The sequence below is a fragment of the Triturus cristatus genome, chromosome 7 (assembly GCF_964204655.1).
Source record: "Triturus cristatus chromosome 7, aTriCri1.1, whole genome shotgun sequence".
In the NCBI taxonomy this organism is placed as follows: Eukaryota; Metazoa; Chordata; class Amphibia; order Caudata; family Salamandridae; genus Triturus; species Triturus cristatus.
This window is the reverse complement of record NC_140590.1, coordinates 422,205,670-422,224,006: the sequence shown is the minus strand read 5'-3', so window position 1 is coordinate 422,224,006 and position 18,337 is coordinate 422,205,670. Positions and strand designations below refer to the sequence as shown.

Here is an 18,337-nt window from a genome sequence, read left to right as displayed (position 1 = left end):
AAATCAAAGAAGGTCAGCGTTGCAGACCACCAAGGTCTGAGGGACTCACCCAGCAAGGGTGAGTGAGGGCCGGCCTGGAGCAACCAGGGGAGCCCTTTTAGTTGATAAGAAAGTCTTCGGGGGACCCACAAGCCAATGGGCAAGGGATCACAAAGACTCCTCTTGAGGAAATGCTTCACAGGAGCCCACGGTCACTTGGGATGGGGTAGGCCTCTGATTTTCACTGCAAAACCCGCTGGAGGCTTGGGCCACAAATGGTCCAATGCACAAGTTCGTAGAACATCATGAAGGGGTTGCACTTGACAATAGTGCATGGAACTCAGTTTTGCTGTTCCTTGTCACTCGTGTGGTCCACTCGCCTCAGCTCTGCTGGGGACTCACAACGGCCAATGAGAAGTCAGGAAATCCACTTCTGGGGCGGGAGCGGGAAATTTGCGACCGTTGATTAAGGTTTTTGGTGCCTGCCAAGCAGGGGAGTCACTCCTTGACTTCAAGGGAGAATCTTCTGTCTTCCAAAGGTAGTGGAACGTCGAAGGGCCAGAATTCTTCTTTGTAGTGTGTCGTCCAGGGTTATCTGTTTTGCAATGGCAAAGTTTGCTATCTTATACTGAAGATAGGGGAGGGACTAGTTCTATGACCACTCCTCTGGGAGGGTCAGGGTAGGGGGTGGTTACACCCACTTCCCTTTGTCCAATTCCGTGCCAGAGCAGGGACAGGTAGCCCCTGAACCGGTTTGAGCTGGCATATGCACAGGGGAGCCTACTGCTCCCCCAGTGCAGGACTTCAAAGCACTCTAGAAGTGCACCCACCCAGCTCCAATACACTAAATCCTGTCTGGAAGGTGGTGACACCTCCCTGTGACAGGATGCCTATTGTTGGGCCTCCTCCACTGCGAGTTTCAGTCAGCAGCAGGAGGGCAGCCCAGTGTCTGTGCTGGTGGCATCCATTTTGTGATGCCAGGGCTCTTTCAGATTTCTGTTGTTTTACTACAGTGGGTACATATCGTCCCCTGTAGAAGGGTGGGATCATGCTCCCACATCATGGACTGATATGGGGGTATGATTCCAAGTTGTTTGACACCAAACACAACATGTTTTGATGCTGTCATTCCAAAGTTAGCATTTTAATGCACTTAAGAGTATATGGTTTAACCGCATCCACAAACAGCCATAGAGAATAGAATCTACCAGCTGTAGAGGGGCCCTGCTCATGCAGAGGCACCCCCTCACATTGTAAACCAAGCACCCTGCCCTCAGGATTGATAGGGCCTGCCATAGGGTTGGCTGATAGGTTTATATGTGTGTGTTTGGTGAGATATAGAAACCTATACCTCAGTGAGGAGTGCTAACACTACCTCACACAGGCTGCAGTAGCAGGCCTGTGGTGTCAGATTGAGTCTGCTTCCCAGGGGTGGCATAATACATGCTTCAGCCCCTGGTAGGCCTGTGAAGTGCCCATGCCTGTGGTACCTAAGGTACCATATACTAGGGGCTCATAAGGTACCACAGTATCCAATCACTAGTGCATCTAATATGCACACCAAGTCGTTTAGAGAGAACAGAGAGACTGGGGCCCTGATTAGCAGGGACCCAGCCAGACTATAGCCAGAAACCAGTGTATAAATCAGAAAAAAAGTGGGGGCAACATAAGAGCAGATCCTACTCTCCTACATGCATCATTTCTGCTCTGGGTTGCGCCGCGCAGCAGAGGAGATAACTCAGTTCCTCTGGAAGCACAGAGGCTGGCAGGGAACCCTAGGCCTACTTCTAAGAGTCTAGGACTGGGCTGGCATCACTTGGCAGGTTAGACTCAGAGATGGCAGAGTCCAGATGTTGGGTCAAGATTGTTAGAGCTTTCTGTCCTTAAGGCTCAAGTCAGGAGGCCACCCAACTAGCACTTGGAGTCATTGGGGTGCTGGGTACAAGAGATGCAGGTCCAGTCCTCCTCACCCAGTCAAAAGGCCAGCAGACTGCAAGTCGACACAGCAAAGCAGCAGCACAGCAAGGGAGTAGACCAGCAGGGCTGTAGTCTGGCAGAGGTGCAGAATTTCAGTAGCTCAGCAGTCCTTGTTCCTGACAGAGTATACACAGGATAATGTAGTGAGGTGGTGCTGCTTTAGGCCCACTAATTATAGCCATTAGTGAAATGGGGGAGCAAACAGCCTATTCAAGTGTCTTCCACCCTCCTATCCTGTCAGTGATGGCCCATCCCGGCACACCTAAGCTCTCTATTATCTGTTGGTGTCTAGGAGGAATACACAAAGCCTAACTATCAGCTAGACCCAGTCATCTGACCAGGAACAGGCTGCAAAGACTGAATGACTAAGGCAGTAAAGTTCCAACTGTCTAAAAGTGCCATTTTCAAAATTGTAATATAATATCCAACTTTACCATATGTTAGGATTTGTCATTACTATTCCGAAGACACCATACATGAACAGCTTATGAAATATAATAAGGTGATTCCAATGTTATATTATGGGAGAGGTAGGCCTTGCACTAGTAAAAAATTAATTTAAGAGCTTTTCACTACCAGGACATTTGAAACTCAAAATTGCATGTCCTATTTTTTAAATAAACTGTACCTTGCCCTCTGGGCTATACAGGGCCAACCCTAGAGGTGACTTCAGTGTATTAAAATGAAGGTTTGGGCCAGGTAGAAATAGTAGTTAAACACTGCACACACAGGCTGCAATGACAGATCTGAGTCATGTTAAAGGCTACTTAAATGGGTGGCACAATCAGTTCTTCAGGCTTACTAGTAGCATTTATTTTACATGCCCTGGGCACATGTGGTGCCATTCTACTAAGGAGACTAACAAGTAAATTAAATATGCCAACAGGGGTTAACCAATGCAACAATGTTTTAAGGAGTGAACACATGCACTTTAGCACTGGCTAGCAGTGGAAAAGTGCGCAGAGTCCTATGAGCAGCTAAAACGAAATCAGTCAAAATGGATGAGAGAGGCAACATGTTTTAAAGAAGACCACCCTAAGCCTGACAGGTCTAATATTCATCAACTCCACAAAGCCTTATTTTTCAATACAGTACTTCCAAAAAAGATGTTTATTATTGAAAAGCAAACAGATAACATGTCTCTTGTGCTGGGAGATCTCTCCTAGCATGAGGGGATAATTGTGTCTATTTCCTGTTTGAAACTGCAAGGCTTTCCCTGGTGGTCCTGAATATGAATATGATCATTCTAAATGGTGGAGTGGGTATAGTTTGATCAATAGGCTATTGCTATAAGATTTCGAAGGCAGAGTCAGCTCTGTCATCAGAAATCTATCTAAGACTAAATAGAGCTGGGGCCTGAGAGTTTGACAGACGGGACATCTGCCGATTTCAATTGCAATAAATCAAACAGTCAGTCAGTCTTGAAATCGAAATGTTTCTAAATGACAACTCCCACTGAAGCCTCTTATCAGCACACCTTCAATCTCCCACCTGACACAAGAGAACTCCTTAGGACACTCTCCATATAAAGAGGTTCTGCTGTGATTGATTGTTCCATGTTTTAAATCCCATGCACTGATAAAGACCAAAAGACAACTAAAATAGAATCTTCTATTGGAAAATTTGAATCATACTTTCTAAATTTACATAGTGAACATATACTATTACACCAGGACCAGGGCCTATGAGTAGTGCTTTCTCCAACTAAAGGATTGAATGAAATTTCGGGATCAGAAATACAATACAAACTGATATAGGGGCATATCAGCAACAACCGGCGATAATTATCACTAAGCGCACTTAGCTCTAGGATAATTATCGCCGGCTAGCATGGACTTTTATCGCTGAGATAGCGTGCTATGAGCAATGCTTATCTCAAAAGCGATAAAAATCCTAGCGCTAACTGCCTAACATGAGATTATCGCTGGAAACCCAGCGATAATCTCACTAAATGTGGCGTTAGCTTGTTGATAGGGCCCCACAAACTTAGCCATGATATCCACCTTTCATAGGATATCATGGCTAAGTCAGTCCTGAAGCAGGCGTAAGGAAAGTAGCGATAACAGGGGTTATCGCTACTTTTCTTGCCGCTATGCTTCATAGCGTGGGGCTTGATGATAGGAGAAAGGTCGCTTAGCGACATTTCTCCTGTCATGTCAGGTCAGGAACGCCCACTTTGCATCTCATTAGAGATGCAAAGCTGTGCGTTAAGAATTTGTGCGCTAATGTAAGGTTTCACGCGTTAGCGTGACCCTGCTGATTAGGCGATAAAATTATCGCCGCTTTTCGGCGGAAAACGGCCGCAAAAGCGGCGATCATTTTCTATCGCCGCCTTGTAAATATGCCCCTTAGTCCTTTATGATTATTGTTCTAAGAAATTGATACAGTTGAACTAAATACTAATAAAACAACATTTTATCACCATGGGACCTTTCAGTTTTAAAACCGGTATAATAATTTTCATTAGTGTTGCTTTACGAATTCAGTGTACTAATCCACGTATCCAAATAGCTATGTTTCGATCGTTTCAACTATCTATATCTACCTACTTTACATGCATCTGTGTGTGTGCTCACACTCACTTCATCTGCCTTGGTCTTTCCTTAATTGTTGCCACCGGCTTGGGCCACCCATAAATAACACCCACAATTTTGCTTCCTGTAACAGATGACACACTCCTGAGGTTTTGGTGCTCCTTCATTCATTAGTGTGTGGTCGAAATTGACAGTTTGTCCATATACAAATAAATTAATGAGCATTAAATATTCACACAGGACATGTCAAACCTCAGGAGTGTGATTCATCTGTTGCAGGAAGCGGCTTGTGCATATATCATTTTGTTATGTAAACGTTAAAGTAAAGTCAGACTCTCATGAAATGTTGCATTTTCATTTGTAGATATGTGCGCTGAGTATTCTCAATACAAACAAAGTTACATCCTTGATCTCTCAGGTATGATATTTTTCTAAAATATTTTCTAAAGTATATTTCAATATTTGCAATTTTGCTGAGATAATGTATAATATGTAGCTAAGTTATAAATCTATATTCATCCTGTCTTTGTAAAACTTTGATTTCTCACATTATTGCTTAATCCTGTAATATTTGCATGGTATTGATTTCTCATACTTTTCCTTACTTTTTTTGCTATTCACAGTCTACAGTCTAAATATTAATATTGTGTGCTATGGCTTGCACCTCATATTACTATGAGGCCGCTTCAGGTCACAGGACCATGGACAGTACAAGACAGGATATGTGATACTTGTTTTTGAGTTCTCTGGTCTCTATTGCTAAACACTGTGTGACATTGTCTTCTTACAAAGAGCTATGATAGTAATGTCATTAAAAAAGTAAGTTACGGCTAAGCTTATAGAGCGCACGAATGCGAGACGTCTTGGCGCTATAGCAGGACACTGGTTTAGCACAGGAGGAATGGCTTACTTGTCCCTGGTAAATAACCAAGTATTCAGCAATTTCCTGAACCGAGGCCTGCAGGGTTGGAGTCCGATGTAGCCTGGCAATTTATTCCATACCCTGAACGCACAATATGTAAGGCTTCTACCTCTCCGTCTAGCTCTTTGTATTCTGGGTACCTGGACTAGACCTTTGTTAGCCAATCTAAGATTACGCTGAGGAGTATATTTCAGAAATATTTTCTGTAGATCTGCCGCTCCTCCTCCAATCTGGGCTTTGTGTACAAGGCACACAACTTTGAATTCGATCCGCTGTTGCACATGCAGCCAGTGAAGTGTTTTAATGGTGCCAGAAATGTGATGGAACTTTGGAATATTTAGCAGCATTCTGGCTGCAGCATTTTGTAAGGATTGCAGTTTAGACAGTTGCCGCTTGTTTATGCCCATAAAAATGGCATTGCAGTAGCCAATCCGTGAGAGTATTAAAGCTACGACAACCGATATCCGTAGTTCTGGAAGGAAAGGGAAAAATGTCCATAGGACTTTTACGTGAAAGAAGCAGGCTCATGTAAGCTGATTAATTTGGCCTGTGAAACTTAGTTGGTCATCCAACAAGACTCCTGAGTTCCTGACCTTTCCTGCGGGTACTGGGCATTGACCTGCCTCAGCCAACCACCACTCATGGTTCCAAAGCGGTGCCCCAGTCCCAAACTCCATCACTTCTGTTTTTCCTGTATTCAATTTAAGAAAATTCTGGTGCATCCAATCCATAATATGTTTTAAACAGCCATGGTATTTCCCAGCGACGGTATCTGCATTTGAAGAGATGAAAATAACAAGTTGGGTGTCATGAGCTTACGACACCAAAGAGAACCCATGTCCTCTGGTTAGCTCAGCCAGAGGTGTCACATAGATGTTGAAAAGTGTTGAAGACAAACCTGACCCCTGGGGAACTCCACAATGGAGGGGAAATCTCTCTGATTGGTAGTTGTCCCAGCACACCCTTTGTTTCTTAGCCACTAGGAACGAGGCCAAAAGGCTAAGAGCCACCTTATTTATTCCTATTGCCTTCAGCCTTTGAATTAATTACTGATGGTTCACAGTATCAAATATGGCTGAAAGGTCCAGTAGGATGAGAATGGCCTTTCCCCGCCATCAAGTTGCCTACGTATTTCCTCGGTGGCCACAATTAGGGCTGATTCAGTGGAGTGGTGTTGTCTGAAGCCATGTTGACAGTGGTCTAAGATGTTAATAAGACTCCAGGTAGCCCATTAAATCTTGATTAATCGATTTTTCCGATATTTCCACTGCTAATGGTAGAAAAGATATGGGCCGGTAGTTTTCCACCACATTGGGATCCAAGAAAGGTTTCTTTAAAATTGGCCTAACACATGCCTTCTTCCAAGAAGTGGGGATGATTCCTGAACTCATGTTGTTATTTAGAAGTGGGGCGAGTTGGTTTCTGATCTTATCTGAGACCAAATGTATTATATCCGGCCGGCAGGGGCTGTTGGAGACCCTGATTTTGCTGCTAGTAACAAGTCATTTGTTATCTCCGTAGATAGAGGAGAAAACCTGCTCAACTGACATGCCGTGTATAGTCTGTTTAAGTTAGCTGGCTCAGGTGTGCTGGTACTACAGGAGATTGCCATCTTGTCACAAAAACGTTGGTATGCAAAAAATGTATTTTCTTGATTTAGTTTGGTTAGTGTTGTGACCGTCTTGAAGAGCTCTCTTGAGGAGTTTTTAACCCCCTCGATTTTACTCATAAAGTACATCGTTTTTGCATTTTTGATGGCATCCTTCTACTCCAACAAGGCGAGTTTATAGGGCAATTTCGTCTGACCTCTGTAATCTGATCTCCAGCCCCTCTCTAAGTGCCTACATCTGATTTTGATGGCTTTAAGGTCTGGGTTGTACCAGGGGGCAGAGGCCCTTTTTAGCCATTGTGTATTTAGTCTTAATCAATGGCTCATCTGATCCATCCATCGGTGTTACCAGCTGCCTCATTGACATCTTGCCCTAGTAGCAGTTGTCTTATACCCAACAACTCTGTTAGCTCTTCACTCCTGATTTTACAACATGACCTAGATTTAGCAGGAGGCAGGATCTCTGGCTGGAACTTATCCTTATCCTGATAAGTGAGTTTGAAGAAAATGGCATTGTGATCCGACCATGTTGGTGGTAGTATTTTTTCAACTGAAATGTTAGGGTTATTGGTAAAGATACCATCAAGAGAGTTCTGGGCCTTTTGTGTAGGTTCCAAAACTAGTTGTGTGAAATCAAAACCTGCTAAATTATCAACCAATGTGGCTGTGTCAGGGTTCTTAACCGCTTCTAAGTGGAAATTGAAATCCCCCAATAATTTAAAGTTAGGGAATCTATGCATGATTCCATAAAAGTCTGTAAGCCTTGTTGGAACAGCATTTTAGGACCTGGCGGCCGGTATAGGAGCAAGCCAGAAAAGGAGCAGTATTAGAAAATTTAATATTGAAGTACACAGCGTCCGCTCCTGGCAGCTGGCATGTCATGAAAGTGGCCTTGAAATTGGAACGATAAATGATTGCGATGCCACCCCCTTTTCTCCCTGATCTTTCTACACTGGCTATGGAGTAACCTGCTGGTATAGCAGTAGACCAGTCAGGCTCCGAAGAGTTTATAGCCCAGGTTTCGGTAAGGAACCAAGTCAGGGTTTGAGGTCTGTAGTAAAAATTCTAATTTGCATTTGTGTTTAATGACCGATCTTGTGTTTAGCAGTATGGCGTTTAGACAGCTAGCTTCTGCCTTCTGATTATTATTATTACTGGGGTCTGAAACAAAGGTGTGGGCAAAGTTGCTATTTAGTGAAAAGCCACATGAGGTACACTGATAGCCATGATTGCCCTTCTTTCCTGCCCACCTTGCTGAATTGAAGCACTGCCCATTATTGTAGGCTTGCAGCTGTGTTAAGGAGTAGTTTATACTGGGCAGGGGTACTGGCGCATGGTGCTTTCCGGGCACTGACGGGCGCAGACTGGCTTGCCTTTGGCACGCCAACAATCCCCTCCTGAAACTTACCAGCGATTCTCAAGCTGCACGGTCACGCCAACCCTGCAATGGGAGGGCCCACTCTTACTTACGGACAACACAGGTCGCGGGAGGAAAACGTCATGCCGTTAGTCCGAAGACTGAAATAAGTTAAAGTGCAGTGAGCAATATATAATGTTTTAAAAGCAACAACATACAGTCCAAAATGTTCTAAAACTGGGCACAGTAAAATCTTTAAGGTAAAGCATGGGAGCACTGATATGTTAAGAGTAACAGGGTACGCTTTCTGCATTAGAGCATGAGAGTGCAGAACAATCACCCCCTGAATCTAACCAGCGATTGTCAAGCTGCGCGGTTGTGTCAGCTTGCTGGTTTTATCCCCCTTGTGGCGAAACAACTCGCATGCTGACCTTGCAATGGGCGGGCCCGCTCTTACTTTCGGGGACTGCAGGTCGCAGTAGAAAAACGTCATACCGTTAGTCCAAAGACTAAAATAAGGTAAAGTGCAGCGAGCAATATATAACGTTTTTATAGCAACAACATACAGTCTAAAATCTTCTAAAACCGGGCACTGTAAAATCTTTAAGGTAAAGCAATGACAGTGCCAATATGTTAAGAGTAACAGGGTACGCTTTCTGCATTAGAGCGTGAGAGCGCAGAACATTCCCCCCCTGAAACTAACCATCGATTCTCAAGCTGTGCGGTCGCATTAGCATGCTGTTTTTTTTCCCCCTTGTGGTGAAACAACTCACACGCCGACCTTGCAATGGGTGGGCCGACATGTAGATACAGTGACCAGCTGTATTGAATAATGTGGTCCCCCATGTGCTAAAAGGAGATTGCAGATTTTGCATCCTCAAAGAGATGAACAATTGCTGCATTGTGAGGTCCACATTACTACTTTGTGTATTTTAGCTATAACTACCCAGAAGAATTGGTCCTCAAAGGAAAAGAGTATGGTTTACCCCAAATATGAAATAGGCAGGAGGCAATAACTTTTGGTGAGAGGCACTTAATGTGACTTCTCTGTTACTTGTATTAATTTATATGACCTATTCCCACTCCAACACAAGCAAAACATGGGAAAGTGTTCCACTTTGCAGGGGTTAGATTCACACTCAAAAGTAAGCAACAGTGTGGAAAGGGTTTGATTTTGGAGGGGTTAGATATACTCTTCCCACCCAAATGTAAACAAAATAAGGAAAAGTGTTGGATTTAGGAGAAGTTATAGATACTATTCCCACTCCAGCTTGAACAAAATCATAGTGAGTCTTAGCAAAGGTTACATATACAATTCCTACACCTAATCATTTTTAAACAAATATTTAAATAACTGAAAACATTAAATTGCTAAATCTTATTCATATTAAGCAATTTATCATACATAAATAAATGAAATTAAGGGGCAGGGCGTGGCCAAGCATCAAAGATGGCGGACGCACTTTGATCTGGCTCCGTACCCGATCCTCCGAATATCCTGAGCATCGCCACGTCAAAACTGCTGTGACAAGGCTGCAGGCCCAGAAGTCGTAGCACAGCATCCACTGAATCAAGCGGAGGGCCCCGCGGGGCTGCGGGCTCCACTGCGGCTGAGATCACTGGGTGCGGCCTTGCCCGCGCAGGGGCCTGATGCCCAACTTGCATGTTCCCCATACTCTGGCCTGCTCTGCCGGCATCAAAGCCTAATCGCTTGTTCCCCCGTCTTTGAGTGTAACATCTACCAGACTGGTGAACGGAGGAGCCCAGACTAGTACCAGCCCCACACAGGAGCACCCTTGGACCTGCGGTGGGCAGCCCGCATGGGAGGGCCGGAGATGGAGTGTGTGTGGGAGCACCACGGTCTGGCTGCTGGCTCATCGCCTGATCAGCTACCTTGCTGTTCCCCACTGCAAAGAAGAGAGACCACCTCAGTGAGCCTGCTGAGTCCAGAGACAACAAACCCAGAGGGGGTGAGCCCGGCAGGTGCTTACGCTGTGATCGACTGTAGGGGGGGCTCAGGGGTCGATCAGGCCCAGGCTCCCTCAGCTGGCGTGAGCATGCAATGATGTGTGGCAGAGTGCAGCTGTATTCAATCGGTCGGGAGGCATAAGACTGTCACCCGTGGACATCACTAAGTCTGGTGCCTGCAGGGGGGTATGAGGGCTGGTCGGACCTAGGCCCCATCAGCAGGTGCGTTGCATGTGGTGAGGCAAGGCTGATTGCAGCCGCGTGGAATCGAGGGCCTTCACCTACATTGGGAGGCATAGGGCTGACTGGAGGGGAATGACACGGGGTCGTATCGGTACCGAGCTGTCCCCCTCCTGTCACCCATGGGCATCATGGTGTTGGGTATCTGAGGGGGGACATGGGAGCCGGTCGGGCCTAGGCCCTCTCGATAGACACATCATAGGGAAAGGTCAGCATCACATTTTCTCTTCAGAGTGCACAGCGGGCCTAGCTGGGTTAGTAGGGGGGTCAAATAGGACCGTGACTGTTCCCTTTCCTCACACTCGCAACCTTTGGCGCTATCTGGGAAGCACTGAGACTGTAACCAACTCCTAACTCTCCAGACAAACTTTACCCCTGGGGATGTCCTGAGCAGAGGGTCTGACCCGGGTCCCCATTTATTGGCCCACACGCTGGTTCCACTAATCGCACCAGTGTAAATGACCTGGGGTCGTCCCTGGGGCTGCAGCAGGGCCCACCTATAGATGCTCCCTCCCTTCCCCTGGAGGCCCCCTAGACTATAAGAGACAACCACGCGGACAGGTGTGAGGGGGCCACACTGCACACAGGTCGAGCCCCAATTGGGCAAAGGGACAACTCTCCCTCGCCCCCCTCATGGAACTCTGCCACAATATGCAGCCCGAGGGGACAGAGTAGCTTTGGACCTGTCCAGCCTCAGCTGTAGTCCCTCTGGCCACCAGAGCCCCTTCACAAGGCATAATCAATAGGGCTGACACAATGTTCCCCAGGATACTTGTCTGTGCCCCTGGATACTTGTCTGTGCCCACATGGAACACACAGGGTTGGTAGAAATTAACTTACCTCCTTCTCTCAGACACAGTAATCAGGAACTGCACACAGCCCATTCCCTATGCCCAGTGCACAGCAGCTAGCCATAGGCTGCCTCTGCTCTACCACCCACCAGGGTATCCCACCCCATGGTGCGAATGAAGGGTCGTCCAATGTGGCAGTGAAATCTCCGGAACTAAACCACCCTATTCTCTCAGCTAAACTGGACACTGTAGTAGCAGCAGTGGAGAAGATTGGCACATCGGTGGATCAGACCCGCTCATCACTTGAAAAAAGGATAGACAAAATCACATCCGACTTTACACTCTTACGGGCGGACCATCAGAAATTAACTGATCAAATGCTCAAAGCTGAGCTTTCACTTGTGGACCTTCAACCCAAATCCCGCAATCACACTGTGGCCCTGCAAGATCTACTGGATTGGGTCTACACCCTCGATGAGAAGCTAGACGATGCAGTGGGTCGCTCACTTTGCAATAATGTGCGTGTAATAGGCCTACCTGAAGAGACAGTGGGGCAGGACCCAGTCAGTTACACAGAGAGCTGTTTGAAGGAGATGCTTCCCCCAGGAACACTCTTCTCCCAATTTGTGGTAGATCGTGGTCACAGGGTTCCTGCCCGAAAACTACCTCATGGGGCCAATCCAAGATCCTTCCTATTCCGCCTATTACATTTTTGTGAAAGAGATGCAATACAGAGAGAGGTGGGGAGGCACCCGGGGCCCAAGATCCAGAACGTTCCTGTATCCTTTAACCAGACTACACTGCCCAAGTGCAGAAGAGACGAGCCACCTTTGGGGCAGTAAACCGGCAGCTGCAGGAGCTTGACTTGAGATACTCATTGCAATTCCCAACCCGCCTCTGGGTAATTTGAACTGGCACTGCTCGTTTTTTCAACTCTGTTTCCGATGCTTGGGACTGGCTGGAGGAAAATGGACTGGCAACCTCATCTAGACCACATGAGGACCCCCGGTGTGCAAAAGAGGCAGGCGCAGACATCGGAAGGGTAGAGGCGGTGGACCACGGAGGCAGGCCTCACCAATTAATGCCCCAGACCCAGGCCAGATCCTGTCAGAACACCAGAATGCGTTGCATGTAGCGTCAACTCTTCAGACTGCAAGATCGTTATTAGCCCCACAACATCTCCACCTAGATCCAGGGGGGATGCCGACTCCATACCAGCATGGTCTGCTGACTCTGGCTCGCCACGCCTTCCGGATTTCACAGCTCAAACTTCAGACAAGATTATCTTACTGTTCTGTGTATACTAGTCATGTATCACAAGCAAGGTGCATACCAATGCAGCAATCAATGCTCAGTTTCTTTGCCCACTCCCTGGCATCCTGCGTCACGCGCCTATGACTCGACACACATACATGGTGATGCTTTTTGTTGCTACTCCATGGTGTTACCCATTAGGGGATGGGTTACTTGGCCCCCTTCCTCTCATACACGCCCTCTCTCAGAGTCAACATCTGACTACGGGTTAGTTGATATGGTTGGGAACATCTGTTTGGGTCAACTACTATTAGGAGTTCACTCCTATGTAGATTAAAGACTTAGCTATAGTACTTTTGGCTTTCCCCGTAAAGTTACTGCCGTTCTTAGCGACCTGACACCATACTGCACCCCCTTACACTACATATCTGCTCTGCTGACTGAGCCTTACTGTTCTAATTCATACCCATGACAAGTGTTAATATCATCACTTGGAATGTAAGAGGAATACATACCTCTGCACTCAGGTATTTTATTTACGAATATTTTCAGTTTAAGTCTGCTGGTATTGCTTTACTCCAGGAGACACACTGAACAAGCCTTGAGGCTACTCGGTTGCAGCACCACTGGCGTGGGCATGCGTTCAGCACAAGCCTCTCTTCCCTGGCTAGGGATCTTTAGGTCTGTGTGAAAGCAGCGATCCCTTGGGAAGAAGTGGTGGTGATGCTATGTTTTCCTCAGGGGTAAACTTTACGGACAAGCCTTTCTACTGTGCTCAATTTATGCCCCTAACATAGACCAGAGCGCCTTCCTTTGTGGCCTCTCTACTCTGCCATCTCGCTGGAGGGATGTTCCGTCGCTCTTGGGTGGAGACTTCTATTCGGTCATGGATGTCTCGCTTGATCGCTCATTCCCATCCCTCACCCACACTACAGATTCCTCAAATGCACAAGCATTGTGAAGCTGGCTAGGGCATTGGTCCTTGACAGACGTTTGGCATGCACGAAATCCTGACTCGCGTATATATTCCTTTTATTCGCCTGCCATATTCTGCATGTGCGGCTGGATCACATACTGGCCTCATCCACGTTGCTTCCCCTAATTCAAGACACTGAGTACCTGGGGGGCATTCATTCGGACCATAACCCACAGTCCATGTGGCTCAGTTGGGGAGGGAGAACCTCCCCAATCCCTACCTGGTGGCTACAAACAGCAGCGATGGAGGATAAAGCCATTCACAACTCCCTTGAAGCAGCATTGCTTGAATATTTTGAACACCATGTTGGCTCTACGGGCTCCCACTTAACAGAATGGGAGGCTTTTAAAGTCCTGATTAGGGAACACTGCCTAGGCCGAACCTGGAGCATTCGCAAACAACTAGACACCTCCCTGGCCGCTATGAATAGTAAGCTCCTTCGCTGGGAATCCTTATCAGTCAACCATCCAGAAGGCAAAACACAATGGCTTACTATGCAGGCGGACCGGTTAGAACTCCTGGATAAGCTGCGTTGTCATAACTACTTAGCACATTCAGCACACACTCACACAACGTCAGGTAAGGCAGGTAAACTAATGGCATACTTAATAAGACAGCAGCACCCATACTGTCCCATACAATCAATAAAAGACGAGCTGAGGCATATAAGATACACACAGCTGGACGTTCACACGGCCATGACCAGACACGGGGAACAACCTTTACAACGCAACTTTTACAACGCACTACCTTTACAACGCATTTTTTACAACGCATAATCCATTACAACGCATGACATTACAACGCATGACACTACAACGCATTTTTAAAAACTACCTTTACAACGCATTCCATTACAACGCATACTACCATTACAACGCATACCATTACAACGCATAATATTACACTACACTATCCAACACTTACCCTACTGTTGCACCCCCTGGAGTTAGAATAGTAATTTTTACCCCTATACTATCCAACACTTACCCTACTGTTGCACCCCCTGGAGTTAGAATAGTAATTTTTACCCCTATACTATCCAACACTTACCCTACTGTTGCACCCCCTGGAGTTAGAATAGTAATTTTTACCCCTATTCTATCCAACACTTACCCTACTGTTGCACCCCCTGGAGTTAGAATAGTAATTTTTACCCCTATACTATCCAACACTTACCCTACTGTTGCACCCCCTGGAGTTAGAATAGTAATTTTTACCCCTATACTATCCAACACTTACCCTACTGTTGCACCCCCTGGAGTTAGAATAGTAATTTTTACCCCTATACTATCCAACACTTACCCTACTGATGCACCCCCTGGAGTTAGAATAGTAATTTTTACCCCTATACTATCCAACACTTACCCCACTGTTGCACCCCCTGGAGTTAGAATAGTATTTTTTACCCCTATACTATCCAACACTTACCCTACTGTTGCACCCCCTGGAGTTAGAATAGTAATTTTTACCCCTATACTATCCAACATTTACCCTACTGTTGCACCCCCTGGAGTTAGACAAGTAACTTTTACCCCTATACTATCTAATACTTACCTTAAATGCAATTTAATATTATGCGTTGTAATGGTATGCGTTGTAAAGGTATTATGCGTTGTAATGGAAATGCGTTGTAAAGGTAGTTTTTAAAAATGCGTTGTAGTGTCATGCGTTGTAATGTCATGCGTTGTAATGGATTATGCGTTGTAAAAAATGCGTTGTACGTGCATGCGTTGTAAAAGTGTGCGTTGTAACGTCATACATCCCCAGACACTACTCTACACTTTACACATCCACCCCACATGGAAACTCCCAGCAAATAGAAGCTTTCCTGGACTCTGTTGTATTACGTACACTGCCCCTGGCTCAACACCTAGTGTTAGAATCCTCCATATCAGTAGATGAAATCCAGGAAGCGGTCTCGTCATTGGCATTTATGAAAATGCCAGAACCAGATGGACTCCCTGCTGAGTTTTTTAAGACTTACGCAGAAGTCCTTTTTCCGCACCTACATACATTCTTCACCTCCACAGTAGAGAGCTCTGCGCTGCTGCCTTCTTTATGCATGGCCAATGTGGTATCCTTGTTGCAACCGGGTAAGAATCCCACTGCCCTGTGGTCCTATAGACCCCCAGCAATTTTAAACACAGTCTATAAAATACTGACGAAGATTCTCGCTAACCCCCTTGCGCCCTACATTCCCTCCTTGGTGCACTCTGATCAGAATGGGTTCGTCCCAGCCCAAAACACCTCTCTCAACCTCAGGGGCTATTTCAGAGTGGCAGAATATGCCCACTGAACTGTCCCTACTCAGGCTGCCTGGTGCTAGATCTGGAGAGAGCCTTCGATTTTCTCGCATGGGACTATTTATTTGCAGTTCTACCCAGGTTTGGCATAGGCCCCTTCTTTATTAGCATTGTTAAATTGCTGTATAAGCACCCGACCGTTCGTGTGAAGATTGGGTCCTATATCTCGGACTCCATAGATGTGGGTCTCTGGACTCGGCAGGGCTGCCTGTTATCTTCCCTCCTCTCTCTTTAGCTGTAGAACCGCTGGCTGCATGTATCCACTCGGGAGTGGACATGGGCATCCCCCTGGGAGATGGTATACATACAAGCTCTTTGTATGCCGATGACATTCTGCTATTTGTGAGAGACCTGCACTCCATACCCACTCTCTAGATTTAGCACTTTATTTATTTGTCACTGCATCAGGTCTGCGTGTCAATGCAGCGAAGTCCATTCTTTATCCTTTCTCCTTGGACACTCTCAACATGGGGCGCTCTCTGGATGGCGTCTTAGTACCATGGTGTGGTAACACCTTCCGTTACCAAAGTGTCTGCAGACCGACCTATTTGAAGGCAATATTGTCAGGGCCTCCTCTGCTATTCAGTCGCAGATGGCCTTCTGGGAAACTCTCCCATTGTCCGCATCTGGCAGCGTAGCCCTAACGAAAATGGTGGTCATTCCTCGCCTTCTTTACTACTTCACTACCCTACCCCTCTATATCACTCCTTCCTTCTTCTGTAAATTTGAAAAGATAATCAGAGACTTTATCTGGGAGGCGTCTAGGCATAGGGTTTCCATTAAGAAGCTTTATATACCAGCGGGACAGGGAGGACTTGCAGTGCCTAACCTCGAGCACTTGCCGCTCAGCTACAATGGATAGCGAGATGGCTATCTTCCCATCATTTGTCAGACACAGCCATGCTATAATCTCCTGAACCACATCACACTCTGCTTCACATGTTTTATCCATGTGCAAAACCCAGGAATATAGAGTCCTCACTACCCTCAATAGCTTACAAATGCTACAGCAGAAGCCTATTAATTATCTCCAGCACCATGCCATATGCCCCTGCATTTCCCCTATTAGGGACCCCTAGGGGACGTTCACCCATTACGGCAGCGGAGCTACACAGTTGAGACACTGCAGGTATTCATGACACAGGGGTACTCTTTCCCGATTGCACCCTGATCCCATACACAGAGCTCATCTCGGAGGAAGGTCTTCAACCTGGACACTTCTTACTACACTGTGCGCTCATAGTCACACTCTCATCCAGGAGGGGCGACCTGACCACGGAACCTCCTACACACCACAAGATTCAATTCTTACATATAACGGTGGAATTGGGTCCCTGATCTGTTGGTTAGCATCGTCCCTCCGTCAACACACGGCGATCTCACTCGCCCCCTTCAATCAACATTGGGAGGATGACCCGAGGCGAGCACTTTCGGACAAGGAATGGATGGCTTTGTTGGAGGGCCCAACACACGTCCCTCGGAATCAATGCTTTCACCAGATGCAGATTTTTATCCTGCACTAGGCATACCTCACCCCAGCCCAGATTAACAAGTACTTTCACTGCCCTGACTCAGCCTGCCCTAGGTGTTGTATGCCCAATGCTGACCTACTGCACATGCTATGGTACAGCCCCACAGTTGGAGAGTACTGGACTGAAGTACCGTGGCCTGTTGCACTGAATGCGTCATCCCCTTTCACTGGGAGGTATATATTTTGCATCTCTTCTAAAGGGGCAGGAAAAACTGGTTCACCTCCCAATTCCTAGACTTGGGCCTAGCTACAGCAAAGCGCCTAATCACTAAGCAGTAGAAAACGCCGGAGGCATAGCCTGCAAAGGTCTGGTGCCGCTCTTTACTTAACTTGGCCAGGGTGGAAAGCGTGGCCCTGCAGAGGGAGGATCTACTAGGGCTTCGCAACTTTCCCCTAGCCAGCAGTTGGGGGGCTATTTTGGCTAATCTGGAGACTCTTGGGGGAGGATGGGAGACTAGGCAGTTCCTACTTCACAATTTAGGATTGCGCTCCGGTAACCACATGCAGGGGAGAATTCCACTCAGCCAGTTAACACATAGATACCCAACACCGCATTCAAGCAGAGGGCCTCCCGATGTAGTACACCTCAGCAACAGGTCGCAGGAAGTCACCCCTACCCTCTATTGAATTAATTTGTCCTCATTTTGAGAACCCTACTCTCGCTGTTCAAATCTGTGACATATCGATTTGTAGATGAATCCCGATTGCTAGAGGAAGAACGCATATCCCTCTATACGGATGATATTTTACTATTAGTGACAAACCCAAAAGAGACACTTCCTCAACTCCTACAAATTTTTGAGACTTACAGGCGTCATGCTGGAAATAAAATCAATTGGAGTAAGTCAACCTTATACCCAGTCGGGGGGAGGTGGAGCCCCAAACACACCCCG

At 46.6% G+C, this 18,337-nt stretch overlaps 1 protein-coding gene across 1 annotated transcript in view; it reads left to right on the top strand.

The window, feature by feature from the left end:
- Positions 1 to 18,337, top strand: part of LOC146809852 (cytosolic phospholipase A2 gamma-like) — a 680,097-nt gene that overhangs the window by 92,536 nt on the left and 569,224 nt on the right. The window contains exon 2 of the mRNA XM_085616716.1: positions 4,855 to 4,908. Within this exon, the coding sequence (XP_085472842.1) occupies positions 4,855 to 4,908 (54 nt within the window). The remainder of the gene's footprint in view (positions 1 to 4,854; positions 4,909 to 18,337) is intronic.